Source organism: Glycine max, chromosome 18 (assembly GCF_000004515.6).
Source record: "Glycine max cultivar Williams 82 chromosome 18, Glycine_max_v4.0, whole genome shotgun sequence".
NCBI classification, from domain to species: Eukaryota; Viridiplantae; Streptophyta; class Magnoliopsida; order Fabales; family Fabaceae; genus Glycine; species Glycine max.
In genome coordinates, this window is record NC_038254.2 from 1,263,259 (window position 1) to 1,276,276 (window position 13,018).

Genomic DNA, 13,018 nt, shown 5'->3' on the forward strand with positions numbered 1-13,018 from the left:
TTAAAGTATGGGGGCTTTGATATAATTTAATCATATTTTGAGGTGACTCTCGACATATAGAATTAGTTATGCACTAACTGTTTTCTACTATGACAGTTAGAAGCAATTACAGTTAGTTGTATTTTTATGTTAGTTAGATTAGCGCCCGCAGCTGATTGTATATAAGGTGAAACACATGTATTCATCATTCATTTTTCTTTCAATGAGATTCATTCAATCCATTTGATCAATTGTTGCTTTCTATGCAATCTTTTGTTTCTTTCTTTGTTTGTTCATGTCCATCATGAACTTTATGATGATATCAGAGCTCTTCACTTAAAGAGCTTTGTTGCGCATCCTCTGATTTTGTTTACCTTTTCATCTTTGATCATCATGAGTGAGAGTCAAGATGATCCACAAGATTCATCCCAAAATGTTTATAGCTCCTACTACTTACACCCTAGTGAGAATCCAACCACGCCATTGGTTTCACCTGTTCTTGATCTTGCGAATTAGAGTTCGTGGAGCAGGTCGATGTTCATTGCATTGAGTGTAAAGAATAAAGTAGAGTTCGTTAATGGAATGATTCACAAGCCTGCATCGAATCATGTGTTGTTTCCAACATGGAAGAGATGCAATAATATGGTGGCTTTGTGGTTAGTGCATTCTATGTCAACAGAATAACACACTCATTTTTTTAGTAGCAACAACACATTTGCTTCTCTTCTATTACACTCCCACCTCTTTTCACCCCCTTTATTCCCTTCAATATATTGTTTTGTCTTCCTTTGTTCCTCCTTTGCTTAGTCTCTTGCTCTAGCTAGGGTTTTTCATCCTTCAAACTTCAAGTTGTTGCAACTAGTGACAGATCCATAAATTTTAAGTTGTGGGAACAATATTCACATATGTAACTTAATGTGGGAAAAACTCATTGTAGATTTTTTTAACTACATTTCAAATTATGGAAATAATTTATACATACACGTAAATGTTACACTAAAAAAATTAAAATTTTGTGGTGGCAACTACCCAAAAAGAGCCTAAAGTAGATTTGTCCCTGCCTACAAACAAAACATCTCTTGGAGTCATTTAGATTGAAGGACTAATATAATTTTATCTACTTCAATTGTTCCAGTACTGTAAAAAAAATTCTTTGTATGAGATTTGTAATATTCTTATTGTTTTGCTTTAATTTTTTTATATTTTTTCTTAAATATTTTAGAAAGTACTTTTCAGGACAAAAAACAATATTTTGGGAAATACTTTTTGGAATGTTAAAAAAACATTGTTCAAAGTAAATTTCGAAATAATGACTTTGTAACAATGTTAGGGGTATAAAGGGTATATATGATAATAAAAAAGAAAAAAACTAAGCAGAGTATACTTAGCAAAAACAGATAGTGGATATAGCAAAAGCGTTATTATTACCCACTCAATAGATATTCTAAATCTGGGCCTACATTTTAAAACCAACACCACTTTGAACCCAACAGTGACAAGAGATAGCCATACCACATGCTAGATGGGCTCCTCAACCCATTCATGTGTTTGACATGAATGTGCTCTCTTTTTTTATTTTATAAATTATGATGAATTATCTTTAGCTGAAAGCAAAATAAATTTAAACAAAAAAAACTCTTTATGTTACAAATTTCATATTAAATCTTATTATAATTAATTTTTAAAAAAACTAAATAAAAATGATTTCCCTCAAATGTGTTTTAAATAAAACTAATTTTATATGTCAGCAAAAAAAAAATTATAAAATCAAGTTCGTAAATAATTAATTCAAATTAAAGACGCATTAAGAAGTCATCAAGTTCGGCAAGGAAACAAGATTTTGGGTTTAGGAAAACCCACACCGCGCATGATTAATCAGTTTTAAGGAATTAAAAAGTACACGAATATTATTCACAAAAATATGTAATGAATGTGTTACGAAATTATAGTGTGTTTGGTTAGAAATTTTGGAAACAGACAGCAGTAATCCGCGAGAATCGAGTAATGTTGGTCATCCTTTTCCACAGAAAACGACTTGCAACTAACCAGATGGCCAAGTTAATGAATAATGAATTCGCAGGACCGAAAAACGACGCAGATTTTTTTTATTGAAAAATATTTGACAAATATCATATAACTAGAGATAAAAGATAAAAAAAATGATTTAATTTATGACACAACAGAAAGAGAAAAAAAAAAAGAAATATTTAAGAAAAGAAAAGGACTAGAAATGTGAAGGGCATGGGGGTTGAAATTCTGCTTAAGTTTCTGCCATACTCCAAATGGCTAAAGCCACTTGTTCACTTTACATTACACCACCGACACATGGTTATCATAAACCGTCGGTGCTACGCTTAAATTACTATTTTAGCCTCACCCATGCACCATTCTTATCCTGTTTCACGCCGGAGACATAGGATAATATCTGTACGTAAGTGTGTGTACGTGATCTATAAAATATAAATTATAGAGTTAGAGGGTTATTAAAATTAAGGGATTATACTATATAAAAAAAAATTGTTGTAATTTGTGACTGAATTGGAAAAAAGAAATGTAAATGTTATTGTTCTGCGCGCATTTATTTGTTTGTAACACTGTGGACGTAACATCAATTGAATATAGTAAACCCCAGATGTACTTGCGTCATAAATATGGACTCTGTAACATATTCTTGCTGTTATTAATGTGGGAGAAAATTAGAACTAAAAGTTATTATTTGATGTAAAAAAAAAGTGTATTCATTTAGGAAAAGGGGATTCTTTGAAAAGCAAATAAGGTGCCACGCACTTTCTGAACAACGCGAAAACACAGAAAAGATGGTATCCATGTTCACGAAAGCAGAAAGAGATTCTGTACTTTTGCATGCATAATAAAATAAAGGAGAGGCAGAGCCCATGTACTAGCAATCTTAATTTTTAAATCCAAATTAATCCAATTCCAGCAGAACAGTGCTAAAATTTCACGGAAAGTCGGTGCTTGATAAATATAATGCCAAAAACAAAACGCAACAAGACATGGAGTTAAAATGCAGGAGGGAACAGTGAAATCTATAGGCATACATACACTCAAGTGTAAATATCATACAGAGAGAACAAAAAACCAAGAGTTCAGAAATCAAGTACTAAGGAGGTATAGGTTTTTATTTTTTTTATCAGCAATAAAATTCATTCATTCATATGCACAAGGTGTGCTTAATCAAGTACCAAGTTATGCTTGTAATTACAAAGACCCTACTGCACGAGATGAGGTCACGAGTAACACATGAAACCAAAATAAGATTAGCCATTTTTACAGCAATTGGATTCCTTCATAGAGTAACAATAGCAGCCGCACCCCTAGGAGGTACATATAGTGATACTTATATCATGATTCAGAATAATATATGCATTATACAATAATACAGTTATATAGCCATCACCTCATCATGAATTTATTTATGGAACGAATCTGAATGCTGGTTGACACAAAAGCCAAAAGCCTTACGGCATTTCGCTACAATATAATAGAACAATATTGGTATATGTTGCTTTGGATAATTTGAAAATTTTAATTATGAGGAAAAAAAACGAAAATGTAGGTATAGCTAATAGCTAATATATATAGCCAATTTGACTAATTTCAATTTTTCTTGCCCTCTTCTCCACCTTCTTCCAAGTAGGTCTTCTTCTTTCTATCAGCCCTAGCAATGACACAAATGAGGAAAAAACACGTGGCATAAATGGCGTGAATCTTCCAATTGGTCTTGGGCGGTTGCTTCAACACAACCCTGTGAAACACAGTCACGTAGTAATGCAACCCCACGGAAAAGCCCACAAAAGTTTGGGCCAGGCCCAAGAATTTGGAGCCCAATCCAGAATCAGTTGAGAACACCAAAACGAGATACATGAGTAGCAGCAAAAGGTAGAGAACGTAAGCGAGAGTTTGGAGGACCTGCAGGCAAAGATAGGTGGAGCGCGAAGCAGAGTAGAAAAACCTGAGAGGTTCAAGGCCAGTGACGAAGGAAGAAAGGCAAAGAATGGAGAAGTAGATAGCGAGGTAGGCTTGGATGAAGATTAAGAGCTTTTGGAGTGAGAAATAGGCTTTGATTTTGTTGAAGAGGAGTGAGGCCAAAAGCAAAGGGATCAAAGCGAATGCGCAAGAGAGTAAAGTGGTGATGGTGGGTGCGTACTTGTTGCCAACGTAGGGTTTGAACCCTCTCGTGATCTCTTTGTTGGCTTTTGTTATGTAGGCTTTTGAGGTTGTGGAGATTCGTTCCAGGTCTGGGATCAGTGTTTGTTGGAACTTCATGGGTAGATCTTTGAACTCCGAAACCAAATCATCGTCCACCTCGTCTTCGAACACCCAACTAGGTTGTCCTTGTTGTTCTTTCTTCTTCTTGTTGTTGGTGGTGTTACTCTTCTTATTACTCTGCTTGTCGGATTCTTCGGTTTGATCCAACTTGGTCTTTTTATTGGTAACTTCCTTGTCCTTGGTGGCGGTGGCTTTTGTCGTTTTGTTCTTGCCGCCACTAGTACCACTTGTTTTCGCGAGATCCAATGAGGATGATTTCGTGGAGCCTTTGGATGTGGAATTCAGCTTCTTGGACTTTAAGGTGGTGGAGTTGAGCTTCTTCACGACAACCTCGGTGTCGGTGAGGGTGGTGGCTTTGGTTTTGGCTAGCTTGGTTTGGTTTTTGGAGGAACTAAGGTTATTGGATTTGATGGTTTTGGTTTGGTTTTTGGAGGAGAGGCTAGTGGTGGGTTTGATTAACTTGGTTTGGTTTTTGGTGGATTTCTTTTTCAGGGGTTGTTCAAATTCTTCCTTTTCAGAATCCAACTCCAACAACAACATTCTTCTTCTGCTTCTGCTGCTGCCATCACCAGACAAGGCTTTGCTCTCTGGTTGATGAGGTTCTGAGCAAACAGAAACAAAAAAGAACAAAAGAAGAGAGAACAGGAGCACCCTTCTGCAACCAAGGTACAAGAGTGGAGCCATTTGGTTCCTCCAAGATGCTTCAGCTTCAATCAAAATTAAGACCAAGATATGTAATACTAATAATAGAGATTGGGTCTGAGCCTAACCCGCAAAGTTATGAATCAATGGAAAAGAGAGAGCGAGTGTGTGGAATGTCATAGGGCTGAAGCTAGTGAAATGGTTTTATAGTTTGTATTTGTACCATAACTATTAACCACTAATACTAGTTTATGGGACCATAAATATGAGAGAGAAGCAAAGCAAATGGAGTGAGATTGAAAATATTTATTGCGTGAGTGGGAAGGTGCGCATGGAGACAGACACAGTATAGACTTCCCTCACTACGCGGTTTCAACTATTAATACTAGTTGATAATTAATAATTAATAATGATATATAATAACAATAACTCTTATGTCTTAAGAAATTGCTATAAATAAGGGATCTTTCTTTAATATATTGATTAACAAGTTAAAAAAAGATTATTATAAAAAATAAATAAAAAACACAATTTTTCATAAATGACAAAAAAAACTTACGTTAGAATTATCATTTGCCTATTTGCTCATCGTGCTTACTCTTTGTGTGGCTTTGACCAAATATGGGTGCATCTGGGAATTCTTTTCTCTGCGCGGTGCTCGGTGGATATCAATATATTATATTTCTACAAATTAACAATTCCTTGTTAGCAGCAATGTTCAGTGAGTTCATATACGATGACTTTGGTAGGTCAATAATTTCAATGAGTTGGGTAAGCAAGAGACAAAATTTTAAAGTGTAACGGAATCTGTCCGACTGGCCTAGAATGTTATTAGAGAGTTACTCCAGTTGCTTCAAAGTAATAATTATATTTGGCAATTTTCCTGCTTTCACATTCAAACACTGATCTGTATGAATTTTAATTTTAAAGAATTATTATTGTTTTAGCTAATTCATAATCATTTAAAGGAATTAATAAGGGACCATTTATTTTGGTAAATATAATTATTTAATTAAATAAAAATGTAATTAATATAACTCAATTGCTTCTAAAAATATAATTTAATTAATTAACAACAACCACAATTAAATCTTAATGTACAAAAAAATTATGTGTCGACCTTGATAAATTATAACTGTGTTTGTTTTTTAATGGTTTTGTTGATGACAGTCCTTAAAATTAAATCTAGGTTTTAATATTATTACAAACAAAAGACATGGTGTTTTTGGCAAAATTAACCGACAAATTAGTTATTAAAAAATAATTAAAAACTTAAAATTGATAAACCAGCTAAAAAGCTATTTTTAACTAAGAGTCGTTCTCAAAAAATAAAATAAAACAAGAGTTCTTTATTTACACTTGATAGTTGTTAAATTATTAAATTAAAAGTATTTTGTAAAATTAATTGTTAATAATTATAAAATAACATAAAACTAAAGGCTCAATGTGTTTTTTATATAATCTTTTACTTTATATACTTTCAAAACTTTATAGTAACTTTATATAATCTTTTTTTTTTATATTTTTAACTCCAACATTGATAGCTGGGGAATTAACTAACACACTGTTGACATGTGAAATTTAATAGGAGCGGTGGAGTGTGATCTCGATAATGTTAATCTAATTGCGTTGCATTTTGCCGAATGAATCGATGAAATTAGCACAAAAACCGCCTAACACTGCCACTGCCTACTGAGATTGAAAATGGGTACGCCTTTGACCACAGTACACGTAAATTAGGCAAGAAATCAATATGACTATTATTATATGTCATTATCATCTTAACTATCTGTAAAATCAACATTAATTGAATTTATTTTATATTTCATCATTGAAAAATATGTTATTTAATTTTTTAAGTACTTAATAAGTCAGAAATTTTGCAGAAAAAAATTATTGCCACTACAATAAATAAGTCAGAAATAATTTAATATAAAATTTAAAATAATTATTATAAAAGATAAAAGAAATCATACAAGATAGTTTTTTTATTGGATAACTATAAAAATCTTTTATATCGTCAGGACATAAACTATTTAGCCATGATTAAAACAAATAATCTAAAATATCCCATAAGTAATAGAGTTAGTATATAATCATTAAAAGAAATATTTAATAATTTTAATTACATTTTATTATGTTTATTGCAAAATAGTTAATAAATAAATTGAATAAAATATTAATGTTAAAATAATAATAAACTATAAATGGTAAACTTGTATATATGGTATTTAAATAACAAATAAAATGTTACCACAAATTAATAAAAGAAAATTATTTTATCAAATAATTATATTTTAATTAAATGAATTTATAATTTGATTAAAAAAATGAGATAACCAAGCTCCTTACCCTCTTTTTTACTGCACTTAAGAATTATTGCTACTGTTTTTGCTGAATTGCCGTTACTTACTTCTTCCAGCAGTAAACCAGTAAAAATACTGATTTGCACTGTTCGATCCGTATGCAAAAGGAACAACAATAATAGGATGTCAACGTGGTTTGAAGGTTTTTTAATTTATTTTTCAAGTATTTTTAAGGCCTTTAATTTTATTTTCAGTTAATTAAGTTTTTAGTCTCTTAACTTTTTCATATTATAATTTTTTGTCCCTTAAAATATTTGTGATCATTTTTTGTTGTTCATTAATTTTGTCATTATTTTTAGTTTTGTTCATTTTTAATCTTTCATTTAATTTTATTTTTAAAAATAATTTTGAATATAAAAAAATAAGAGACTAAAAATTGACAAAATAATAACTAATTTTAAACAATAAAAATAAATAAGGGACTAAAAGATTAAAATTGCTGACAGAAAATTAAGATTAAAAATTATATAAAAAATTATGAGAGACTAAAAATTGAAATTTAGAAAAATTAAAGTACTAAAAAATTAACTAATCCTTTTATTTTGTAAGTACAAATAACAAAAACGGCTCGCAGACTAAAAAATATTACTGTACTATTATAGTAATTGTGCGTTTAATGTATGCATAAAATAATTACAATATATAAATATTGTAATTAATTAATTTTATTAAAAGCGTCCGTCCAAAACATGCACAATGCATTACTCAAAAAGTTACAAATTACTACCATTAAATAGAAAACCTTTAATGTCAACTAAGTCTTTTACCAAAATACTAGCATTCCCAAAAAGTAAATGCTTTGTGACAAGTATCTTTTAGAATATTAGTTACAAAATTAAAAATAAAAACTATTAAGATGCGCAAAATTATATTACTAATTTTTTTATAAATTTTACAATAAGTATTTTTTAATCAATATCTTAAAATACTAATCAGTAGGACCCTTAAAAAAAAAATCTTACCAAAATAGAAGCAAGTCATCCAAATATCAGATCAGTCTTGTTAATCAAAATGTTAGCGTAAGCTATCAACTTATCATGGTCCCCACAAGGAGACACACAAGCTGACCAGGGCTTGAAATTGTTGACTTTTGAGTACATCTATCAGGTTGTGATAAATACTTAAATAGAGTTATGTCAAGTTTGATCAGTTAATTAATTCGAATAGTAACCAGGATAGTAAGATATATATTTGATATTTATTGTTAATTAATTGATCTGTCTCATTATAATTAAGCATGATGTTAATTACTTTTTCAAATTTATCTTGATTTTTTGGTATCTTTGCTGGTCATGATAATAGGGTGAATTATAAAGTGAATTTTCAACTCGTTTCCGCTGTCTAGCTTTTGGATAGGAATGTCGGTACCAAATCAAATCCTACCACTCCGAATCAAGAATTAAGGAAATATACAAGTTTCGGCCCCATTCTTGACCTTTCTCTTCTAATATATATTATTGAAGCTAAAAAAAAAAAAATCTAGTATGATACATTTTTTTAAGAAAATAAATTATATATTGAGCACAGTCTCATTCTAGCTCAAATTATACTTCAAAAGGACATTAAAAGCCATGGCTAAATAAGAAGCTTAAATTCAACCTATATTTTCGGTTTAAATACATAAGTTTAAACATTTAAGTTAAATTTTATGATTAACCGATATAATCTAATTAGAGATATAAAATTTAACCTTTTTGGGTAAAAAAACTAATATAATCGAATTATTATCGAGTTTGGCATCCAAATTTATAAACTTCTCTCTGTATCCCTTTTTATATGCATAGAAAAGCTCAGCCTTGATCAGAATGAATTGTTCCTATCAAAGTCAACGCGAGAGTAAATACACATGGATACATGTTTATTTTATTTGTCTTTAATATTTAATGAGAAAACATTAATAAAATTATAATTTAAAAATTTTCAAATAAAATTTAATAGTAACATCTAAATTAAACCGCATATTTAAGAAACTTAAAATTTTCTTATTGTCAAACCCATCTACATAGGTAATTTAAAATGTATTTAACAATCCTAAAATCGATCGTTGGCTTGGATAGAAGTTGTAATTGAAATTTAAAAGTGTGTACTAAAAAATGAGTCGACCAAGTAGAAGGATGATTAGTTGAATGCAAAAAAAATAAAATCCAAATACCTCTTGATTATAACAGAATGTATTTTATAAACTTATTATATGTTTAAAGTAATAAGTTTTTAAATCACTTTAAAAAAGTAAGTAATAAGTTTTTTTAAAATGATTTCAATGTAATATTCTATTGAATTTTATAAAAGTAAAATTGCTAGTAAAGACATATAGATTAAGGAACTAACAATATGAATTATTAATTAAAAAAAACAAGGGAAATTAATATGTTAGAAGCTAAAAAGCATTCAGTAGTAAGTCATTAAAACAATTTAATAAAAAACGTTTTGTTAATATATGAATGAGAGAAAACTTATACACTTTACACATAACACGTTTGGATACTATTAAAATCATGATAACTAACTCAAAATTACAGTATCATCATAATTTTTTCCAAACAATAATGTGTTATTTTATCTTCAACATAATTTTAAAATCAATTTTGATTCACATTAATTTTTACTTACCTTGCCATCATCCCAAACATGCTATACAGTAAAAGAGAGAAAATTAGAAACATTTGTTGCAGGAAAACGGTATTCTGAATGGGGAAGCGAGCAGAGCTGTAGTAGTAAAAGAAAAAGAAAGAAAACCAGAAAAGTACGTCATGCGATGAAATTATACTCACCCTTTGATTGAAATTAATGAAAAAAAATATGGAATCTAGAGTGGAAACATGAAAGTGACCCAATAAAAGCAAATGCAAAGGTGTTGGGACCGACATGTAAAGGGATACGTGTCATTGAATTTTATATTGCATTATGGGATCTACCAGACTAGCCAAGTGTTTCTGAATCAACTTGTATTTCCGAGCCAAGGACCCAGTTACAGTCAGCATTCTCTTTTTAATTCAGGGTATTTCTCCTTCAAGGTTTAGAAAATATAAGATCTATTTAAGAGATATATTTCTCTTAATATATGTTTTTTTTTTGCATATATAAAAACTTAAAGATCGAATTCTTGACTACTTATTTAAGGATACAGTAGTTAACCAACATTTTTTTTTCTCTTGTTTCTTTTGAATAATAAACTGTTGGATGAATTTCTACTCTCCTGTACCTTAATATATACTCATAATAGACAAATAAAAATATAATTTTTATCTATAAAAACTCTATATAGTTAGGTGTAGCATTCATTAATTATATTTGATAAAAAATATTTCTTTCTACTCTTAATATGATTATATCATGTTATTTAATACGAGAAGAAACAAATTTTATTGTTAGGGATGCTCTTAGTTCATAATGCTGTCTACCTGCCGATGTAGCTGACCATTTTTTTAAAAAGGAAGGAACACTAAAATATAGAAACGCGTAATCAAAAGGTCAAACATTTGAGATTCCTTTCCTGGTATACTATTGCAAATGGAATTAGATTGTTCTTATATATATTAATTTGTTATTTTTGGTACTGAGAATATGGGCAAACAAAGATTTTGACTTCAATACTTTTGTCTCTATTAATTATTCCATCGGACGTTTGGTAAAGATTTTTCACAAAACGGAAGCCTAGAATAATAAGACTTAACAAATAGACTATATATATTTTGTGTCAGAATCGCATTTCCACTTTGAGGGAAAATAATACACATTTTATAATAAATAATAGGGACATAGCTAGGGCAGTTTAAAATTAGATGCTTGATCTATGAAAACTCTCCAGTCCCCACCGTCGCTAGAAAGTGGGAATTTGAGGCTCAATCTATGCGACCAAAACATAGGGATGATACGGTTTGTGGGAAACATACATGATAAGCCAATAATGAAGCAACGAAATTAAGAAAGGAATGACAATCGATGTCTGAGGGACGAAGCCAATAATAATCACACACATTTTTCGTTTTTTCTTTATGAAGTCACATGAAGTTGATAATTAATCTAGTGTCCCCATCCCCTTTCACAGGCTGGATTATCAATTTATCATTGTTTCGAAAATTAGTCTTTTTTCTGACCCAGAAAATCTTAAAACTAAGTCGGCAGTTTTAAAAGAATAAGGCCTAAAAGAAAGTAAACAAAATGAAAAGCATAAGAAAAAGGTTTCAATAAGGAGTAAAACCAATTTACAATTCCACTTATTCGGTTGATGGAATACCATCCAAGCAACATCAATAATGTTTGTCGCGTAATCATATATCATATACTTAACCATTTTCAAAATCGAAACTTCACTCAAAATTTATGGTGTAACACTGTAACTTACCCTCGAGATTTAATTACTAGGGAGCTTAAAACCCCTTTCCATCAAATGACATCCAAATCATTAACGACATTATGAATTTTAAGTTCATCTTCAATTCAAGGATGAAAACTGACATTTTTTTTTTAAATTGCAAAACAAAAAGTTTTTTTCTTTTAATTTGAACTTTGAAAACTAGTTAATGAAGACCCCTGCTTGATTAATGACTAGCGTGACAAGTGACAAGTCCTATCTCCACTCAAATTGAAATAGCATTTATAACCAAACTTGTGTTTCTGTGACCCGTTCTAAAGCTGATGGCACATGTGTCTCACATGGCAACTTGGACATAAAATGTTTAGTATTGGTAAAGTATATTTTCCTTGCTTTGTTATATTTGTAACTGATTATTCTTTTTATAAGCAAAGTAATTCTTAACTGATTCTATTCGAAAGTATACAAAGTGAAGATCATTTTATATGTGTTCGGATTGGTGGTAACAAAATTAATTTTAAATAAAATTAATTTTGATAGAAGTAGAAATTAGTCTCTTCCTTCAATTCTGTCCTGATTTTTATGCATCATAATTAATTTTACAATGATTTTAAAAAAAAATCCGAATATACAAAATTTGATGAAAATCAAGATTGACCCATCATGGTCTATCATGATTTTAAAGGCTATCCAAAGGCACACTCAAGGTCTCCCTGGAAGTTCCACCGGCTGGGAAAGACAAATCAACTGTTACTTTTGAGTCAAATTGTTGTGTTTTGTGATTTCATTAATTATTTCATTTTGTGGATATATGTCAGAACTAGGGACAAATAAATATTGAAATTGGCTGTAAGAGGAAGGAAGAAGAAATCGAATTGGATAAACCACCTTGCCATTGATTTTGTCTGAAGTGATTCCGCAGAAGCCCATTGATTACATAATTAAGGATGTAACGAGAATTTTTTATTTTTTTTGCAGGAGTTATGGGCAGAAAATTAACCTTTCTTTTCCTGAATCAAAGATGGTGAAGAAGGTCTCCGATTATGTGGGGATTAATGGAAACTGGTTGGTGAATAGTTTTGAGAGTTATGTTTCTGAGCAGTCCTTGAACCAGATCATATCCATCTATACTCACTGTTCAGAATGATAAAAAAGATGATATGGCTTGGAAGCACTCTAGTGATGGTAACTTTACTTGTTTGACTATCATCTCTCCTGATAGAGATGACATTGTTCTTCCCATTCCTGAGAATGAGAATCCAAAGGGTTTATGGTTTACTACTAAAGAAGGTAGTCATTACCGGTTGAAATTCACCTTCAATGTGAGCAATAATATTGTGTTTGGCTTGAACAAGAATGTCAATATACCTAATTTGCATCTGCATTAGTAATTCATAAAGCTTGTAATTGGGCTCGTGCTGATGAA

The 13,018-nt window shown here is 30.5% G+C and overlaps 1 protein-coding gene across 1 annotated transcript; it reads right to left on the reverse strand.

Annotated features, from left to right (window-relative positions):
- Positions 1 to 3,387: 3,387 nt before the first annotated feature.
- Positions 3,388 to 5,565, reverse strand: LOC100814298 (uncharacterized). Its single transcript, XM_003552767.5, has one exon. The coding sequence runs from the start codon at positions 4,951 to 4,953 to the stop codon at positions 3,598 to 3,600; it is 1,356 nt and encodes a 451-aa protein (XP_003552815.1). The 5' UTR covers positions 4,954 to 5,565; the 3' UTR covers positions 3,388 to 3,597.
- Between the last annotated feature and the right edge of the window lie 7,453 nt (positions 5,566 to 13,018).